At 48.6% G+C, this 19,867-nt stretch overlaps 1 protein-coding gene across 3 annotated transcripts in view; it reads left to right on the forward strand.

The window, feature by feature from the left end:
- Positions 1–19,867, forward strand: part of NTRK3 (neurotrophic receptor tyrosine kinase 3) — a 203,869-nt gene that overhangs the window by 34,032 nt on the left and 149,970 nt on the right. For all 3 annotated transcript variants that reach the window (XM_066558506.1, XM_066558507.1, XM_066558508.1), the window contains exon 4: positions 18,315–18,383. In XM_066558506.1, coding sequence (XP_066414603.1) covers positions 18,315–18,383 — 69 coding nt within the window. The remainder of the gene's footprint in view (positions 1–18,314; positions 18,384–19,867) is intronic.

Below are 19,867 nucleotides of genomic sequence, written 5' to 3' on the forward strand. Positions count from 1 at the left end.
GAAGGGAAAGGGCAGGAGATGGAAAAGCAAAATGCACAGGGAAGTGGAATGAGCTGCAGTGCAGGATGGGGAGGGCTCCTGCTGGGAAGCTGAGGGGTTTGGGTTCCTAATGAGTGCCCTGGCTCTGATGGCAGCCCTGATGAGTGCAGCATCATCACCAGCCCCATGACTGCTGCACATTTCCCTTTCTGCCGAGTTTGGGGGCAACCACCCACCCCAGAGCACAGCCAGAGCCTGCCCTGCTCATTACTTTATAACCAAGGGCTGCTTTTCTGACTCAAATCCTGAGGTATGGAGCTGCCAGCTCTGCTGCTAATTATTGACTTAAACTGCTGTCTGCAGGGGTGTGGGGTACGGATGTTTTGTGCCAGAGAGGCTGGAGCCCTGTTATCCTGGGACATCACACAAGTGTCCAGCTGCCAGGGCATTGTTAGCTAGAGAGTGGTGTCATGGGGAATTTCCACATCCTTGAGGCCAAGTGCACTGGTTTCTTTTCCAAATGTGTATTTACTTTTCCCAAGGTGATAAAGCAAAGCCTGAATTTCAGGCCACTGTGGAAGGTGTTCCGTGGGCTTGAAATATTTTGTCCAAGCGACTGTGTCCAAGATCAAAGCCCTCTCTGCTCCACTGTAGATATGAAATGTGAAAAGGGTTTGGGGAGAGGCCTTGGCCTTGGGCACCAGCTGATGGGCTGAATTGGGAGTGTTTATCCCTGCTTTTTGGAAAGCAGTGCTAGTGGCTTCTTCAGTGAAAAAGTGCATTCATTTGAGTGTGTGGGTGCATTGGGCCATCGATAGAGACTCGTTCCTGGGGCAAGGAGATGGATGCGACCTGCAGAGCATTTGTCTTTTGATGTCTGCTCAGAGATGATGTAAACTGAAAAACCCCAAAAGCTTCCTTTTTGGAAAACCATTTACAGTTGCTAAGTGACAGTAAAGTACTTACTAAATAGAAGATCTGCAGTACCAAAGGACATGAATAGTTGAAGGCATTGTGAACATGAACTGAGCCTTTTTGAGCTTAAAGAATTGCATATTTTCATAATGAACCCTCGTTAATTCTGACCACTGGGATATTCCCGATTTCTGCTCTTTGTTATTTTGATTTGTAGCATTTGTTTTGTGTTTTCTGTAGTTGTTTGTTCCTGGGAAGCAGTTCTCTCTGAACCACTCTGAATTGATTTTTTTTTGACGGTTGTTTGTCAATTGTGCCGTTGCTGTTTATGTATCTAGCAGATAAAATGAATAACATTTGATTCCTGATGAAATTAGTTTGGATGTTGTAGGAGTTTAGAAGGCCATGTATGCTAGCTTTGAGGCTGAATGTGCCATTAATGTGTACACAGGTAATTGTTGCTGCTTTTCCCCAAAGTGTTTGTTTTTGTCTTTTGGAATTACTTTTGTGAGTGGAAAAAACCCCACATCCATCTTCTGTCAAGAGTTAGGATTGGTACGTGGTGATGAAATATGTGTTTGTTTACTGCTTGGGCCCTGTAAGATTGATCATGTTCTTAACATCTTTCTTTCCTTGCCTTTTGGAGCTCCAGGCAAGTAAGTATATTATTTGCTTGGTGTTTGCCAGTGGGTTTTGATGCTGTTCCTGGGGCTTGGCAGTGTGGATGTTCCCCATGAGGGATGCTGGACAGCTGAGGGTGGAGACCTGGGCTTGCAGGGCTGGTGGTGGCTCCCTGCTGCTTCCCAAAGGCTCTCAGACCACGATGCCTTTGATGCTCCCTTGCAGCCAGGGTGGCTGGAGAGGCTCTGCACAGCCTGGTGCCACCTGGGATCCCCTCCATGGCCCCAGCACTCTGCCAGCACATCAAGGTGCCTCCTTGGCTGCTCTGCCTCCCTGGGAGCTCAGCTCAAAGGGAGCTGACATTTTCTGCAGCCTCTGCACGTAGGAGCCAGGGATAAAAGGATTAATGGAAATGTCACTCTGCTGTAAGTCTTGGGCTGCTGTGGTGAGGTACAGGAGTGGATGGGAGTGAAGGATACTGTCCCAATCCTCTCGTGGTGGGGCTGAGTGCAGGGCTGGGACTGTGGGATGGTGCTTAGGGCTTGTTGAGTTACTGCTACACATTCTTGCTGCCACTCAGGTTTTCTTTCTCCGTTAGTGGCTGTTTGGATGGTTGCTGGAACTGAGTCAATAAGATGACAAATGTGTCTAATAAATGAGAGTGGCTTCACTGCCAGGGAGGGTTGGCACAGAGTGGTGGGGGCCCTAGGCTGGACCTTTGCAGGGTGTTACAAGCTGTGTCTGAGCAGTTTTTTTCACTTGAAGCTCACATACAAATTCTGAGGTCTCATTAGCTTATTTCCACCCCACACACGCCTCCCTTCCCATCCTGGGTTAAATCGAAACTTCCTGCTGAACTGAGTTTTTTCCCAGTGCCTTTCGTCAAGGTTTCCTTCTCTCAGATGGGCCAGATAGCTCTGCCTTCTCCCAGTAACATCTATTTCTGGCCCTTCCTCTGTGCACGCGCTTGTCTTCAGACCCCAGCTGTGCAATCACAAGCAGATCACTTATCCCAGCTCTAATTGCAGGAGCTCAGGTTTGTGAGGGTTTGGGTGAAGCTTGGCTTAATTTTTCCCCCTTCCCTACCACAGAGTCAGGAAGGAAAGGTGGGAAACCCATGAAGGGGATTTTCAGCATTCAGCTGCTCAAGTGGTAGACCTCAGGGTGCTCCAAATTGCAGCCTGGCAGGGTCATTTTAGGGTTTAGGTCCTTTTAAGGTTTGAAATTAGCTGTATTAAGTGCAAGGGGCTTGAGGCTGATGTAATCAGTGGAGGAGCAGTGGGTGTCTGTGAGCCAGAGGTGTGAATCTAGAAATAGCTTTGGTTTCCTCTTTGGCTTCCTCTTCCTTCTCCTTGAATGAGGACAATTAGGGCTCCATGGCCAGTCTGATCATTGCTGATGTGAAGCCTATCACTGCTATGGAGACAATCCAAAATATAACAGTGGGTTTTGCAGCATGGATCTGCCTCTTCTGCTGGTGGTTGAGCTGAGACAGTTCAGTCCTTCTAGAACAAATACTGGCTGGGTGCTAAATAAGGGTGGATGTGTGTCTGATCTAAGCTGGATATCTTCCAGTGTCGGGTACCCTTACTGGAGATCATCTCACTGGGAGAAGTTGCATTGGTAGGTTCCTGGTCCAATTTCTGTGCATGTTTGACAGCCCTTTGGCTATTACAGGGATGGTCCTGGACAATCTCATGCCCTGGATGTGAGGACCAACATCTCTAGGCTGTGGAAGACTGAGCCTTTGTAGCCAAGGTTTGTGGGTGTTAGTGTTAGTAGGTGATGCAGCTGAGCAGACGAAATGCTTGTGGTGACAGAAAACCTCAGTCTTTGGCTTGAGGCTGTACAAGAAAACTCTAGGATGGTATGGTTCCCAAATTTGAGAAATATAAACCATCTGAATACATATTTACTGTGCTGCTGTGTTTAGCACAGGTTAGTGAGGGAAGAGCCTTGCATGCTCTCACTCTCTCTTGTCCTCTTAATGACACTGGAAACCTTTGGCCAATTTATTTTAACTTGATAGAGGGTTGCAAGTCAGGAGGTTATCAACTTCCTACACATATCATGAAACCAGGCAGAGTAAAGAGAAGTTGTTGTAGTGCCTTGTGGGGAAGAATTCAGCATTAACATGCTCCTCATGAGGCACTGGGAAGGCCACAGCAGGATTGAGCTTCACAGTGCACCAGGAACTGGTGCACAGGGGAGGACAGGACTTCCACTGGCTGTGGGACAGTAGAGCTGTGCATGCAGGAGAGCAGGGCCCCAGCAGGCTGTGCCTACAGCCAGACAGGTTGGTGTTTGCAGTGCCTGAGTCACCCTTCCCTGGGAGCAGGTATTTAAGGCTGTGATTCCCTCACAGAATGTTTTCCTGGGCGGCTGCGTACTCAACCAGCCAGTCAGGAGGCATTGCCTTGTATTTGCAGAGGTAATTGTGCACACCTTATTTATTGTGTAGTAAAGAAAACAAATTAAGGCTGTGTAATTACAGAGACAGGCATGCTTTTAAATAAGGCTTAAGTAGTCAGATTTCTATTTAGAAAATTAATAATTACCATTTCTGTCTGCATCAGAGGCTCCTCTTAAACTGTCTTCTGGAGGTTTATACATGCTCAAAATTAGTTTGTGGGCCAGCCCAGACACAGCCTCCATCAAAGAGCACTCTCTCAGTGCTGCCTGCCAGGGTTGAAGATCAAGCTTTCCCTTCCAGTCTTCACCCAAAGGTCTTAAAGATTGTGACCCTGGGCTGGCTCATGCTGTGTGTAATTGTTTTTTTGAGTATGGTGTGGTCAGATGATCAGCTTCCCAGGTGTTTTTATCTGTGTGGTCATGTTGGTCTCTTTCTCCCCAAAATGAGGATTGGGGAATAACTGGAAGGTGCTGGCAGGAATGTTGCAGGGACAGGCTTTGCCTGTTGAAAGACTGAGCTGGATGATCCATGAGCTTCTTTTCATGGACAAATTTGAGCTGTGATTAATCTGGTACTTCCCAGAATATCCTTTGTAGGCTGTGATGTTTTCTGAGGATGGGGTTGGCTTCAGTGTTCTGGTTTGGTTCAAGGCAGTTGTGCAGTGTCAGATGGGCTGGTACCTTGGTATTGAATGTAGCTTGTAGCTCTGGCATCGGGATTCCCAGAGTTAAGTTACAGGAAAAACACAAGGCTGCATCCCCTGAAAATTAGGGTAGTATGAAGGTGGTGAGTTCTCTCTGTCCTCTTCAGTGCTGTGTCAGGACAGGATTCATAACACTCCAAAAACTGAGGCCTGTGTGCTTTCAGAGGGCTGCAGGCAACCCTCTGCAAGGCTGGCAAGCTTCACTTTCTTTGCTCTGTGTGTTTGGGAGCTTGACTGAGATCTTACACTAAATAAAGAAATAAATAAATAATCAGATGCTGAATTATTCCAAGTGGAACACTGTTTCCTCTCAGTTATGCCTTGGGGTCACTTTCCCCTGCTCAGTGTTAATAATCTGTTGTCTTGCTCTGAAAGAGCCATTCTTAGATCTGAATCAGTGTTAAACTCTCTCTCTCTTACTCCATTCCACAACCAGCTTCAGGCCCTGTGCCTGCCTGCAACCCTCCACTTGATTCTGGATGTCCTGTTAGCCTTCTGCCTCCTTCCTGATGGTTTCTTCCTGCTTTGTCCTTCCACCACTGCACTGCTGTCATACCCATCCTGGCAGTCTCCTCCTAACCCAAAGTGTTGTGTTTTCATTGGCCTTGATTTCCCACCCCTGCTCCTGAATCTATGCAGCCTCACGAGGCTGTGGGTACCAGCTGGGCACAGTGCATGGCACTGGGTGAGCTCTTAGTTCACTGGGAAAGTGGAGCAAAATGCATTTACCTAAACCACCTTCTTGATAGTTTAAGGTGTTTTGTTTTGCGTTTCCTAAATAGGAGTTACATTTCTCCATGAATATGGGCAAAATAAGAACTGTGATGAAGATTTAAACAGCCTTTAAGTACTATAAGGTAAATATTTCTTTACTATCCCAAAGCAGGCAGCAGCTTGGCTACCTTTAGATTCCCGTTTGTACTCTAAGGATGTTCCTGCTCCAGCCCCCTCCAAGACCAAATCACTGTGCTGCCATTAACTCAGGGAGGCATTTTCCCCCATATGTCTCCAGCCCTATAAAATTCTGGGCATGCCTACAGCCCAGCCACTAAAACAAACAGCTGTAACATCTCCTCTGCTTCCATAAACTTCCCTGTTTCCTCCCCATCTGCTTTGTCCCCTGGATGCCAGTGTAGAGCAGGTCCTTGCTGATATGCTAATTGGCAGCAGGGGTTTGATGGCATGTTTATTCCCACTTTCCTGCCGCAGGTGACTGATAAGCAGCTAACTGCAGCTTCTCCTTTCGCTGCAGTGGCAGAGGTAGGTCCTGTGTTTTACCAGCCATTGTGCACAAGGCCAGAGGAGAGACCAGCTCCCTGCAGGACTGTGGCTTCCCTTCAGGCTGGGCTGAAATCTTTTGACCTGCATTGAGAGGGCTGGGTAACAAATTCCTGGCTGCAGGCTGCCTTGCTTGGCTGTGGAGAAGGGTTTATTGTACTGTGATAGAAGGGGGAGCAGTGAGTTTGTGACTGATGTACTCTAGCAGGACCTGAGAGTTTCCAACTCAAGCACTTCATGTTTTGTGCCAAGATTTGTCCTGCTTCAGTTCCCCACCTTAAAACACGGAATAACATTTATTTTCTCTGCTTTTATTTGATCTATTTGAGGCATAACACCTTGTATGATGTCTAATGAAACCTGAGTTGTGGGATGCTGTTGCAATGTAAGATCAGTTACAATAACTCTGTCACAAATAAGTTTTGCATATTTGGGTTCTTATGTAATGTCTATGACTCTGGAACCTGGGCTCTCAGGATTTTACTCTGGGTTTGTCTCTCCTTCCTTCCTTTGAAATGTTGAGATGCTCTTTTCAGTTACCTTGTCAGAGTTATTTCCCTTTCTGAAATTTGATCAATTGTCTTTTGACTGACATGTGAAATGGGCAGCTGTGGTTTTTGAAAAGGTCCTGTTTTTTTCCCCATCCACTCTTTAAAAAAAAGTCTGCAGACAATGGTGGGAATGTTTAAAATGAAGCTGTTCCTACAATGATGTGAGGTTTGTTGTTTTTTGTATTTTTTTGTTTGCTTTTTTTTTTTTACAAGATTGGAGTAAAATATAACTTCAGACAAGTTGGTGGGTTTAGGGGAGTCAACTTCTGACCAAGTCTTTGCTGTGCAACAATGGCCTGATGGATGTGTTGTGGTGAGCTTCCCCTCAAAGAGAGGCACAGCATTTCTCTTGGCTGTGGTTCTGAAAATGGGACGTAGTTGTACCTTGGTTAAACCTCACCACATCTCTGAGACAACCAGTAGCACAGATGGAGCTGATTTCTGGAGATTTGGCCATGACAAGGAATGGATCTTGTTTCTAGGCTTCTGAGATCACTGTAGCGTGGAGGGGCTTCAGAAAGAACCCCTGACTGTCCCTCTTGCTTCCTCTTCAAACCCTGTGCTGCAAAGCATTTCTTACCTGCCTGTTCTGGTGTGAGAGGGGCTGCAGGGGGAATAGGAACCCTCCCTGGGAAGGGGGTACCTGAGGACATGGAAACCTGCTTTAAAGCTGCCAGGGGAGTGAGCAGTCATGGCAGGATGAGTGGAAGTTGAGTGACCACAGAAGTTATCTGTCCCGGGATTTGTCTTTCCATGATCCTGGTTTACTAACAGTATGGTTAGAGGGCTGGTTTTCCCTTTTTGATATACTGGCAATAAGCACCAGGGCAGAAAAATAGAAACATTAAAATCATATGGTATTTGAGCAATAAGATACGACAGGGCATGAATGATGGGACATTAATTCATGATGGTGTGTGACAAGGCAGGAATTTAAATGTCATAAGTTAGGCAGCCGTGAGTTTTATTGGAATTATAAAATTTTATTAGAATACTGGTCCAAGGGTGGAGTTTCCCACCAACCCCTCCCCTTATTTGTATTTGGGAAGGGATGAGTTTTGAATTCCATTCGATGCAAGAGACTGTGTGTGACCGTGTTCACAGGGGTCTGAGGATGAGGGAAGAGACGAGGATCTGACTCCATGTTTCAGAAGCCTTGATTTATTATTTTATTATATGTATTATATTAAAACTATACTAAAAGGATTTCATCAGAAGGCTGGCTAAGAATAGAGAAAGAAAGAATGATAACAAAAGCTTGTGGCTCGGACTCTCTGTCTGAGCCAGCTGACTGTGATTGGCCATTAATTAGAAACAACCAACACGAGCCAATCAAAGATCCACCTGTTGCATTCCACAGCAGCAGATAACCATTGGTTACATTTTGTTCCTGAGGCCTCTCAGCTTCTCAGGAGGAAAAATCCTAAGGAAAGGATTTTTCATAAAAGATGTCTGTGGCAACTGTGGGGTGTTTAGAGGGCTGCCAGTGAGAGACAGAGGTGTGTCTCCCCGGGGAGCTGTGAGTGACCGTGTTTCATGTCTGAAGCCATGCTTGGGCATTCCCGAGGCTGCTCCCCAGGGAGCTGCGCTGGTGCGCGGTGCCCTGCGCCCCGCGGGGCCGCGCTTCAGCACCACGGACAGGGCCGGCGGCTCCTCCGGTCCCTCCCGCGCTCGTCCTCCTCTCCCCGCAGCCTCCTGGCCTCTGACCCAGCTCCCTGTCTGTGCTGAAGGCTCCCGGCTTACCTGCCCTCCCTGCGGTTTGCCCCCTGCCTTTTCTGCCCTTCTCTTGGAACAAACTCCTTCACCTTCCAGCCCCAGCCTGTGCTCTCCTGGCTGCAGCTGCAGGCTGGCTCAGGGCACGGGGTGGGAGCTTGCCTGTGGGGTGTCCAGGCTGGTTTCACTGCCAGCAGTGTGTTTTTTTCTTTCATCTCTCCTGCTGTGCAGCCAGCCTGCCCAGCTGCCTCTCTGACAGCTGCAATACCTGCAATGTCCCTGGAAGTGCTCAAGGCCAGGCTGGATGGGTCTCTGAGCAGCCTGACCTGGTGAAAGGTGTCCTGCCCACGGCAGGGGGTTTGGAACAATGTGATCTCCAAGATCTCTTCCAACCCAACCCTCTCTAAGATTGTGTGAATACAAACTTTCTGAGCTGCAGTGATTCCTGGCACTGACTGTGCTCTGCAGCGTGAATGGATTTGTTTTGCAGCACCACTACCCAGCTGCTGTCTGGGGGTTTCTCACATGAGTAGTTCTCTAGGACATCTGCCATCCAACCTCACTGCAACCACAATCCGTGGGCTTTGGCTAAATGTTTGCTGTATCCAGTTGTGCGTGTTGATAATTGTGGGTAATTTGCTGTCTCAGAATAATGAAGGAATGCCTGCTGCACTCTGAAGCACTCTGTGCTTTGTGGTGATTAGTCTTTTCATTGGAAAATATTCCTCACAGTGACCAGCAAAAGATACTTCTTTTTAAGTACATAATGTGTTGAGAAGAATGGGTAAAATGGAACTTTTGTGTGCAGACATTCCTGTTTATTTTGACAGAGTTAACTGTCAAAGGCAAAGTGTGTTTCTGCTTTTGGAGTGGTTATAAGTGTGCAGTGCAGCAAGCAGGCTTCACTGGGCTCTGCCTGGATTAAGTCACCACCAGTTCCCTGCTCCCCTCAGCCCAGCAATCCTCGGGCTGTCAGGAGGCACATCATGCCACGGCTCAGCTGTGGCTGCAGGCAGGTCTCTTCCCAGAGCACGATTCCAAACAGGTTTTTGGGCAGAGGTGCTCCTGTGCCCATGCTCAGGTGTGTCCCAGGCACCTGCTGTGTCTCCCTGCTTCCCATGCCCACCCCACGGACACTGTGGGGAGGCAGCAGCCTGGGGGAGGCAGGTCCTGCTCTCTGCTGTCTGTCTCCCAGGCTGGGTGTTTTTCTTGTCATCTGCTGAGGCGTAGCTGGAGCATGTCAGCCTCACCTCCTGCTGCGGCCAGGAGGCTCCGCACAGCATGGGAGGTGGCAGCTGCCATCTCTGCTGGCTGATGGCATGGGCCCTTCAGTTCCCTCGTGTTCACCTCCCCCTGCCTGTCCCCAGCTCTGCTCCCTCGTGGTGCCCAGCTGCTGCTCCCAGTGCTGGAGATGCAGGTAGCTCTGTTCCCTGCCGAGGTGGGGCGAGTGCTGCAGGCTAATGGCAGGCTTTCTTTTCATTAGCTGCTGTAAACACAGGGCTCTGGCAGCAGCCTGCTTTTCTGAGCCCAGGAAGACCATTTTTCCTTTTATCTATAATTTAGTGAAGTGTCAAGCCGCAGAAGTTTTAATGATAATAAGCAGCAGAGGAAATTTATTTATTCGCTGCAAAGGTGGGTCTCGTTCCAGGGTTGGTTTTTTACACTTCCCTCACAAGAAATGTTGGCTGCTCATGTAACCTTGCTCCCAGTGTGTCTAGGCTGCCTTCCCTGAGAAGCTCAGCACTACAGTTCCTACTTGGCTAAATGGCTTTCCAACCCCTCTCCCAGGTATGACACTGGGGCCAAGCAAACTGGGAAAGGAGAAGCAAGGAGAAAATAGTGAGGTGGGAGCATTCATGTGCTTGGTGAGGTGTACTGGGTTTCATGAGTTTCCCATCTTCCTCCTGTTGCTGAGCATCTCTTACATCTGCTTCCCAGCCCAACCTCTGGGATGGATTTGACTGCTGAGGAAAAGCAGGGAATGGCTTTTTTTGGGATGACATGTAGTGCTTGCCTTCTGTCAGCCTGTGAAGGTGCCAGTGCTGACTGGAGATAAAAAGTGGATTTATGTCATGTGGAGGGACCAGGGCTTCTTCCTGAGGTTCAGGAAGGCAGGGAGTGGAACTCTGGGCTGGCCAAAGAGGGGCAGGGGATGGGATGAGTTTGTGGCAGGGCCAGGGGCCAGGCTGGAGAGAGAAGGTTACAACAAGGGATTGGAGCAAGGAGTGTTTAGGGAAGACATGGACAGCAGAGGGGGGATGGGGTGTAGGGGAGGTGACAGGGAAATGGATCTGGAGAGGAGGGGGAGGATTGACTGGGGTAGGGAAGAAGCACGTGTGTGTGGGAGATCTGAGGGTGGAAGCAAGTGCAAGGGAGAAATGGGTTTCCTAGGAAATACGTGGGAACTGTGCCTCTGAATTAACCAGAACCTTCCTCACCCCTTTCAATGTGGCTTTGGAGGCAATATTAGAATCTTCCTAATTATTTTTCTTGGACGAGTTTTGCTATCCTGATGATATTAATTATTCTTAAAGGTCAACAGCACTCACTTGAATCCCCTTCTGTTCTATCATGTAATCAGTTAATTAATTGGAAACCATTTAGCAGAGTCTGCTGAGAGCTTACCCTGCCGTATGCCCTGTTGTTTTGCTATTGCTGGAGATATATATATATATATAGTTTTGTATTTATACCCCTTCCTTCCTTCAGAGGCTCTGCAGAGCTCTTGCTACCATCTCAGTGCATCCCAGCCTCTGGCACTCCTCCCTGAGTCAGGAAAATTGGGGCTTGGGCTCAGGCCCAGCTGTTAGTTTTCTCTTTGCTAACCCCTTCGAGGTTATTCAAGGCTCATTGATTTCTGGGCATCTGAGTAGGTGGGGATATTTGAATTTATTTTTTTTAATATCAATTTGATGTAAGAGCCCTCTAACAGCTGAGATCACAGTCCTTGTTCAGGAGGAAGAGGGAGGACCAGAACCTGTCCCAGCACATCTGTGCTCAATGAGCTGCCATTGAGGCTCTTGTGGGGACCTCATCCAGCTCTCCCAGGGTCTGCCTGGGCATTTGGAGTGACCTCCCAGCTGGGTGGTTCCTCTGATGAGCACCTGTCCCTATTGCTTCAAGGATGTTCATAGAACCATTAAGGTTGGGAAAAACCTCTAATATGATCAAAGTCCAATCACAGTGTACTCAGAGATGCTGGGAAAGGCCCTGTAGGCATCACTGTCCTTCCCATGCCATCCCCCCAAGCTGTGCCTTGCCACAGCTCTGAGCTCTTCTCTCACGCAGGGCCATGGGGTTGGCTCTGGGTTCACTGGAAATCTGTGAGCAGGAGGCATTCCCTGGTTGTTCTCTGTTCCCAGCTTGAAGAACAATGCAGTTTGAAGCAAACAGGCTTGGATAAACCCAGCCCCTTGCTGGAGCTGGCAACCCTTGTCCTCAGCTGGCACACATCTCCTCTATTACTTCTGCATGCCAAAGCAGGAGGAAAGCCCAGTGTGCATTAATATTTCGGTCTAATGGATCTAGAATTGCTGCAGTTTGGGACAGAGGAGATGAGGAGGGGGCAGTGAAGCCCTGAGGACCTCTTGGCTGCAGGAGGGCAGCTGTGGGGGAAGGCTCTTGCCTGTTGCAAGTTGATTTTTCTGTTCCTTGAGCAGAAGACTGACCAGTTCTGTGGATGCTGCTGGACTCTGCCCTGCAGGGAAGCTGGCAGGCAAAGGGAAAGCAACTGCAGGGCTGACCCAGCTTTTAACCTTTCCTCAAGTCCTCTGAGAGTCCAGATGTCTTTGGAGAAGAGCAATGGAAACTGCACAACACAAGGGCAAGATGAGTGTAGTGCAGAGGGCCAGATCCCTGCATCTGCTGTGCCTCGAAGCACAGGGGACAGTGTGACCCACATCTGGTGACGCCTTCCCATCTGTACCGTGTGCTGAACTGAAACTGTGAGCAGCAATCAACTCTGAGGGGTGTGATCTGTCTCTGAACAAAGCTTTGTGCAGCTGGGAGATGCCTCAGAAGAGATGACTTGGAGAGTGTGCAAGTGTCATGGGGCAGGAGATGGCCTTTGTTTAAAATTGGGTTGGGTTGAAGGCAGCAGCAGGACATGGCTGCTGCACTGCAGAGGCACTGGGAGGAGAGGTGTGGGGCAGATGTGCTGCTGTGGGATGGCTGTGGGAGCCCTGTGACCGAGGTGTGGAGCCTTAATGCCTTCCCACTTGCAGCTTTTGTTTTTTAATGCTTTTGTTGAAAGAACAATGCAGGAGACCAGCCATTTCTACCTCCCTTAGCCCTGTTTCAGTGTGAGTTTGAAAATCAGGGACATGCAGCTGAGAAATGCAGAGGGCTTGGTGGTTCCTTGCTCCAGTTCCACACCTCCAGGAGCAGTGATGTGCATGTGGAATGGCAGGGTCTCTTTTTCTGTGTCACCCACCATGGTGCCTCTCTCCTCTCTGGTGCAGGGTGCTCTGAGTCTGGGAGATTATTGCAAGTTCTGACTGTAGCCCTAGAACAAGAAATAGTTTGTGGGGAATGAGATGATTGTCATGGCACATGCTGTGTGACACATGCCTTACGAGGGAGGTACAGGGCTGAATCTGTGGACAGGAGAAAGGATAACGTTTTGCTGCCCAAGTGCACAAAGGAAGATTGAACCTTGGAGACTTTTTGGTTCTGCTGTGTTTGGGGTCAGAAAAGCCCTGGGGGTGCTGGGGTGTTACTTGAGGAGCAGAATGTGGGTAATGCCAGACCATGGCTGAGTTAATTGTTAATTGTCTCACTCCTCCACAGCACCAATATATGTGTCCTGGTGCTGAGCCTGCACAGGGAGCAAACCCAGGAGAGCTCCTGGCAGCCATGAAATCCCAGGCTGACCAGTCTAATGGTACATCCTGCTCTGCTCACTCTGCTTTCTGACCATCTGAGGCTTGCACGCACTTGGCAGTGCCCAGTCCTTTCCCAGGCTGTCTCAAACGTGTCCTGCTGGGACTTGGGGCTGAGCTGTTGGAAATTCCAATCAAGTCTAATATTTGCAGAGCCTGATTTGTGGGGAGGCCTGTCCTGCCACAGCTTCTGGGACTTGTTGGGGTAATTTTAGCACATTCATTAAGGGAGGAGAGTACATTTTTTCCCTTAATGAGCAAAGCTGCTTACTAAACAGGAAGAGGAGGGAGGGGGACAGGGAAGGCAGGGAGGGTGCTGGGGAGTGTAACAGTGCTTTTAGAGGTCGTTGGAGTTACCTAGCAGGGATAAGCAGGCCTGAACAGAGCTGCCCCTACAGCAGCATGTGAGGCTGTGACATTCTCCTCTCCTGTGGCCACCAGCACCCAGCTAAGGCTGCAGTGAGCTGTGAGATGATGGGAAGCACCTGTTGTGCCCAAATAGCAAGGGAGTCACATGCAGTGCCACCAGCACATCCAGCACTGGGGACCACAGCTGAGGATGTGCATCTCTCCTTGCATTGCTGCCAGGCACTCGCTCGTGCTCCCTCAGCCCCAGCTGCTCTGGCAAGTTAATCCCTCCCAGTCAGGATTTTCATAGTGGCACCATGTTATTAAAACGTGTGAAAAACTTCTCCCATGCAGAAATAAATGTGTCAGCTTGGAAACAAGGGCAAGTGGAGGATGGAGCTGCGTGGAGGAGGGACAGGTGCACAGGGTCCCTCCCCAGCAGCAGCGTTTCTGCCATTGCGTCGAGCTGAACTGCATAAAATAACTTACAGTTTAATTACAGGGGCTCCTGCTTGTTGGTGTCATTAATGAGGCAACTGGCTTAATTTAGCTGAGTAAAAATGGCTTTAATAGTGGAAACACTTTTGGCTGCTGGGTAATTAAGGGAAAGGGAAAAAAACGCTGTCTCCTCTTGCATTAAAGTCCACTTGTTCTGGTCCGCACGGATCTGGACTCCTCTTTGTTCCACCTTCACCCATCCCTTTTTTAACCCCAGGAGCTCGTTCAGGACTCCATGGGGCACTCCTTGGCCCCATCTGTCACTCATGCTATGACAAAGGTCACCTCCCCTCCCTGTCAGTCACCAAGGCAAGGTCTTGGCAGTGCCTGTGGGAGCCGTGGGAGAGTGTGTGGGACACGGTGTGTACCCCCTGAAGTGGAGGGAGAGAGCAGGAACTGGGATTTAGCTGTCACTCAGTGGTGACAGCCTGTCCCTGAGGTGTGCAGTGAGGTGCTGATGGAGAGGGCTGCTGGGGACAGGAGCAGGGCCCTGGGAGCATGGCTGCTGCAGCAGGAGGGCTGTGGAGGGGTGTTGAGCCTGAGCCATGGCTGGGTTGGGTGGCTGTGCCCTGGACCTGGTCCAGGTGAGCTCTCTCCAACCCCCTCTCCTTACTCAACTCTTTTTGGAAGCAAAAAGCACCCTGGCAGCTACTCCTAGAGACTGTCTCCATGGAAAAGAGCATCTTGTGAGTGATGGAGAAAATGTCCCATGGCAAAGAAGCACTTTGAATATGTTCCAGGAGTGCTGATGGCAGATCTGTCCTGGGAGAGACAGGCTTCTGTTCATTGCTGAGAAAAATGCAGGGAAGGCATTTTGCTTCCCTCTGCCTGTGTTTCCTTGATGTGTGATGTGCTGTGTTTTGTTACAGGTGGAACTGATGGATAGTCTGTTATAAAGGTTGTCTGGCACACTGCTACAGGACTGCTTCCACTTTCCTATAATTCTGCCAAATTTTAATTGCTCAGACTGAAGTTTTCTGTTTTGGGTGTCTGCTCCTGGCTGATTCTATTTTTTCTTATTTCTTTCTAGTTTCACATAGGAGCTTTCTCAAATGTTTGAGATGGTAGAAGGGAGGTTGGGAAAAAGCTGTTTTGTTCAAGCTAGAAAATGCTGGTGATGCTGCTGTTACAGAACATTTGTATCCACCTTTTGTGGAGGGAAAGAAATCTTGTAAAAGCGCAGATTTTGCTTGGAAGACTTGGTTTTGCTCAGAGATATCTCAGGTCAGCAGAATGGCTCTTGGTCCAGTTGGAGGGGAGAAGTTTTGCCAAGGATGTTCAGGAATGAGTAAGGGAGAGGAGTAGCAACTCCTCTTGGGGCACTGCTGTTGGTGTGGGAGGGTGTAAAAGTGGGGAAGATCATAAGAAATGTGGGCATGGATAAGGAAATTGAGGCTGAGAAATATTTGTGAGTGGTTGGAGAGCAGTGAGTAGTGCAATTCAGCCAGCTAGGAGGGAGAAGGAAATGGGTCAGGAAGGAGAGAAGCTGGCACTGCCCAGCCACAGCATAAGGTGATGGGGTCCCTGTCACACCAGTAACAGGGATTTGGAGGGCTCAACAGGCTTGGAAATGCTGCAGGAAGGCAGAATGGGCCTTTGAGAGGCCTTGATTTGGAGCTGTGAGAGGACTAGTTCTGGATGTGAGTGCCTTGATTTTCCCCAACCCTCCCCATTTGTGCTGTACAGAACACTGGGAAATTTGGTATGTGCAGCTGAGGTTTGTGACTGTGGGGAACCTTGCAATCACCAAACAGGAGTTACAAAGTGCTGGAGCTCAGAGCCTCACCTGTGGAGCCATAATTTAATCTCCTCGTGTGCATGTACTGTGATTCCATCTCTAATTACAGAATCACATGCTCCCTTCCCCAGGAAACCTGTCCCATCCAGCATGTGGGATGGATCTGTTCTGGGGAGAAATCACTGCTGTGCAGTGAAGTTTCTCTGGAGGAGCTCTATTTTCTGCAGCACAAGTCAGTAGCTGTACCCTTTTGTGTGTGGAATCCCAGTGCTGGCATCTCTGACCTTTGCAGATTTTGTGACCGAAATGGTGCATTTTTAATGTGTGTTTGTGTCTCTGTGCTGAGGTCTGTCTCTGAGCCTGAGGAAGGACCTTTGTGACGTTTTGGAGTACCCAAGGTGTCAGTTTCCAGTGACAGACATGTTCCTCCCTGTGTGTGTCCAGGCTGATCTGAAATGGAGCCGTGGGTGTGTGTGCCCCTGCCCAGCCCTGCAGAAGTTGATGGTCAGGTCAGATCAAACCCTGGCTTTACCCTTTGAGTCTCCTGCCAGATGTGAGCAAGGGAAGAGCCATCTCCTCTGTCCCCAGTGCTTGCTGGGGGTTATTGTCTGGGGGAGGGAGGAGGTGGTAGGAGCTTGTTTCCAGGCACTGTGGGAGATGAGGAGCAGAGCACATCTGCCTGGCAAAGCCCCCTGCATTAGTGAGGATGTATCCTTTCTCCATCTCTCTGTGTCCTAAATTGTAATAACACGATCATGCTATTTTTGATTCCCTTATTTGCGTGGAAAGCCTGTTGTTTTTTCTCTTCTCTTTCAGAATCCAATTTTCTCTTGACATTTCTGCCTAATGTAGCAAAACATGACCTTTGAGAAAGGACATTCCAGCGAGATTCACTCCCTCCTCTGCATTTCTGCCTCTCTCCCACATCTTGCTGTCTCTCATGCATCCCCTTTACGCTTCCTTCTTCTCCCTGGGCTGGGGGAGGGAGTTTACTGTCTCACTTTTCAGTAACAGTGAGTTGCTCCTTCCCCTCCCACTTTTCATCTGTCTTTGCAAAATTTCCAGGTGCTCAGTGCTCTGGGGTGGATAAAGGAGGGAGTCTTGTAATATTTTTCTTCCCCCCTGCTTAGCTTTACCTGCCATTTTTGCCACCTTTGTCAGAGTCTGGAAACAGTTTGTCTACAGACGTGGGAATGGTGGGATCACAGTCATGTGAAATGAGGAACCTGTGGTTTGCTGTGGTTCCCACAGCGGGATAGTCTGATGTGAAGCAGAGCCAGAATTTAAAAAGGCAGCACTGTGCCATCATTGTGTTTGGGCTTGTTCTTCTGCCAGGCTCGTGGAGAGCCTTTGGGACAAAGCTTTGCTGTGTGAGCAGCTTCCCCACTCCTAATTGCAGACTTCTATGCAGGTGGGACAGGACCAGAATTGCTTTTCCCTTGCTGAAACTCAGTGTAAGGGAAGAAATGAATCTGTCATCCCTAATCCTCGTGCATCAGACCTGTGCCAGCAGGAGCCATTCAGGGCTTTGCTGTCTTGGTTTTAGCACTTATTTGCAAATCAAACAGGGTTTGGGGGCTGAGCCCTGCACAGCTGGACTGCCTTGGGTCATTCCTCCTATTTGGCCAGCCTAGAGCTGAACGAACCTCAGGTGATTGATGCCTCTGACTCTTCATTGCTCTTCCCTGTGGGCCAGGCTGAGGCAGAGGGGCTGCCCTGCCTGCCTGTGGCTCTCAGCAGGGATGGATTTGGTGAAGGATGTGAGGCAGCACCTCCTGTGTGTTCTGGAGGCCAGCAAAGAGATATGGGGCATTTGGGGTTCTCCCAGAACTTGTGATCACCCGTTCCTCTGCTCACTCACCCACGGGCTGCTCACTGGTGGCTCTCAGGCTGGCCAGGTGTCCCTGGGAAGGCTGGCCAGAACAGAATAAATTTCATTACCATCTTTTTGTGCTGTTAGAAACCAGGTGCTGTTCTCCTTCTGCTCACCCTGCTCCAGACACATTTCTTCCTCTTGTTTTTATTAATTCAGTTCCTTTTACATTCTTTCATCCTCTCTGGCTTTCAGCTAAAGAGAAGATGTCTGCTGGGTTGCAAAGCTCTCCCAGGTAGATGAGATTTATGTTTTTGCAAGTTTGGGCAGATGGAGAGAGGGATGGGGAGCTGTTGGCTGCTGTAGCAGTGGTACCCCTGGGTGCAAGCAGCACACAGCCATGCTGGGACACCTGGAATGCACAGCTACTGCAGATCATATGATAACACCTTGGGTAATCATCGTGCTGTCATTTGAACCTGGCTGTTACTATTTTTAACCTGAGGTTTGTACTTAATTTTTTGTTCAAGTTCTGAAATTAGACTTGCTCTTTTCGCTTATGGTTGGTTGAGCTCCAGATTCATGGGCAAGAATCAGACATTGGAATTTTTTTTCCTTAACATTGCAGTAGGATATAAATCACTTTTCTCCTTAAAAGGAAAAAAAAATAAAAGAAGAGAAACTTTCATTTGGGTTTGTCCTCATTAAAATCTCTCATTATGAAATCTGAACTTGGGTTCTAAACTGCTTGACAGCCTCCCCATCGAGGAGGACGATGAACTCTGTGGAGGTGGTAGGGCCATGTGCAGGAAGAATTATTTACAGTGACTACTTTATTATTTTTTTTTTCCCCTTAATTTTCAGAGACCTCTCCGGGAACCGGCTCACCACTTTGTCATGGCAACTCTTCCAGACACTGCGACTCTTTGAACTGTAAGTCCCGCCCTGGGGGGATTTCCTGGGAAAAGACAGGAGGCTGAGAGGAGGAACCATTTCCAAATAGAGTTATTTTGAAGCCAGCAAATAATTACCTAAAACTCCAGTGGGCAGCAGCATCCTTGGGAGGCTTTCCTGGGTATGGGAGCACCAGAGCAGAACTTCTTCTCTTTTAACTTCACAGCAGCTGGCTAATTAATGTTGGGATGATGAACAAGTCATGCTTGGAGTAGTAAATGGCTGACCAACTCTGGGAGCACATTAGAAATACCTACTAGGCCAGATTTTGAGTGAATCTCTTCAAACACTTGCTCTCATCTGTCGCAGGGTAGGGCTAACTGCTTTTCTTTAGTTGGTGCACATGCTTTACAAGACCTCCCTGCTTTTTAGGCCCATGATTCCCTTTCTCTCTAGCAATGGAGACACCTCCCAGCTCTGATGTGGGAGATGATGAGATAGTCGTGCCTCCTGGGGCACTGGTGGCCTTCAGCCTGCTGAATTATTGATAGAGCATTCAGCATCGTGCTTGAAGAATAAGTGGACACGAAATCAATGGAGCGTTGCCCTGATGACCTGTTTTGTTGAATTTTAGGAATAGTTGTTTGGTGGGTATAAAAAAAATATATATGTAGGATTTGTCCCAGAGGATCCTGGGAAGCTCCATTCATCCTCGCTGATGATCAATAGAGCTGTAAGCTAGAAGTGACTTATGAAAGAATAAAGACAGTCTTTCAAGTGGGAGTAAGTGTGTTATCACTGGTGTTACTGCAGTGTATTTCATTTCTGTCAAATTGTTAAATGAAAAATACTAATAGTGATATTAGAAAATGGAGAAACGCCCTTCTAATGGGGAAATTTGGCTTGCAGAGTTAAAATGCTGAATTCAGAATTTGTCTCCTTGCTGATTACAGCTCTAAATATTTTTCAAGCCTGGCTCCGGTTTCAAGTTTAATAGCATGAGTCATTTGTATTCTTAGACCTTTACTTATTGTCATTGCACTGTCTGGCAAAGCTCAGATTGATGGTTGTTACCCAAGAGAGACCCAAGAGTGGAGGAGCAAATGGGACTGCAGTCCTGAGCTGGAGGCACTTGCAGGGCCTGGGGTAATGGTGAGCCTGCAGATTAATGGGAATACTTCCAAAGGGGGCTTGTTTTTATGTGCTTTTGCTTCATTTGGTCATATTTTGTTTCTTCAGGCACGTCCCAGGTCTGCCAGCTCCAGCCAGGCTCAAAAGACCAATACCAAGCACAAAGGGAATTGCGAAGCTGCTTTTTGGGCAGCAAAGGGTCTTTCACCTGATGAATACATCTGTGCTGTCCTGATATGATGGTCCTGGCAGGGAGCTGGTGTGCTTGGGGTGGCTTTGGATGGTGTCACCTGGGGCCAGCACTCTGCAGCTTGGCGAGCAGGAAGGAGCTGAATTACTTGGCTCCAGTTGGAGCTGTGCTCAGAGCAGCTTTCTTGGAGATAACAAATCCC

Source organism: Molothrus aeneus, chromosome 13 (assembly GCF_037042795.1).
Source record: "Molothrus aeneus isolate 106 chromosome 13, BPBGC_Maene_1.0, whole genome shotgun sequence".
In the NCBI taxonomy this organism is placed as follows: Eukaryota; Metazoa; Chordata; class Aves; order Passeriformes; family Icteridae; genus Molothrus; species Molothrus aeneus.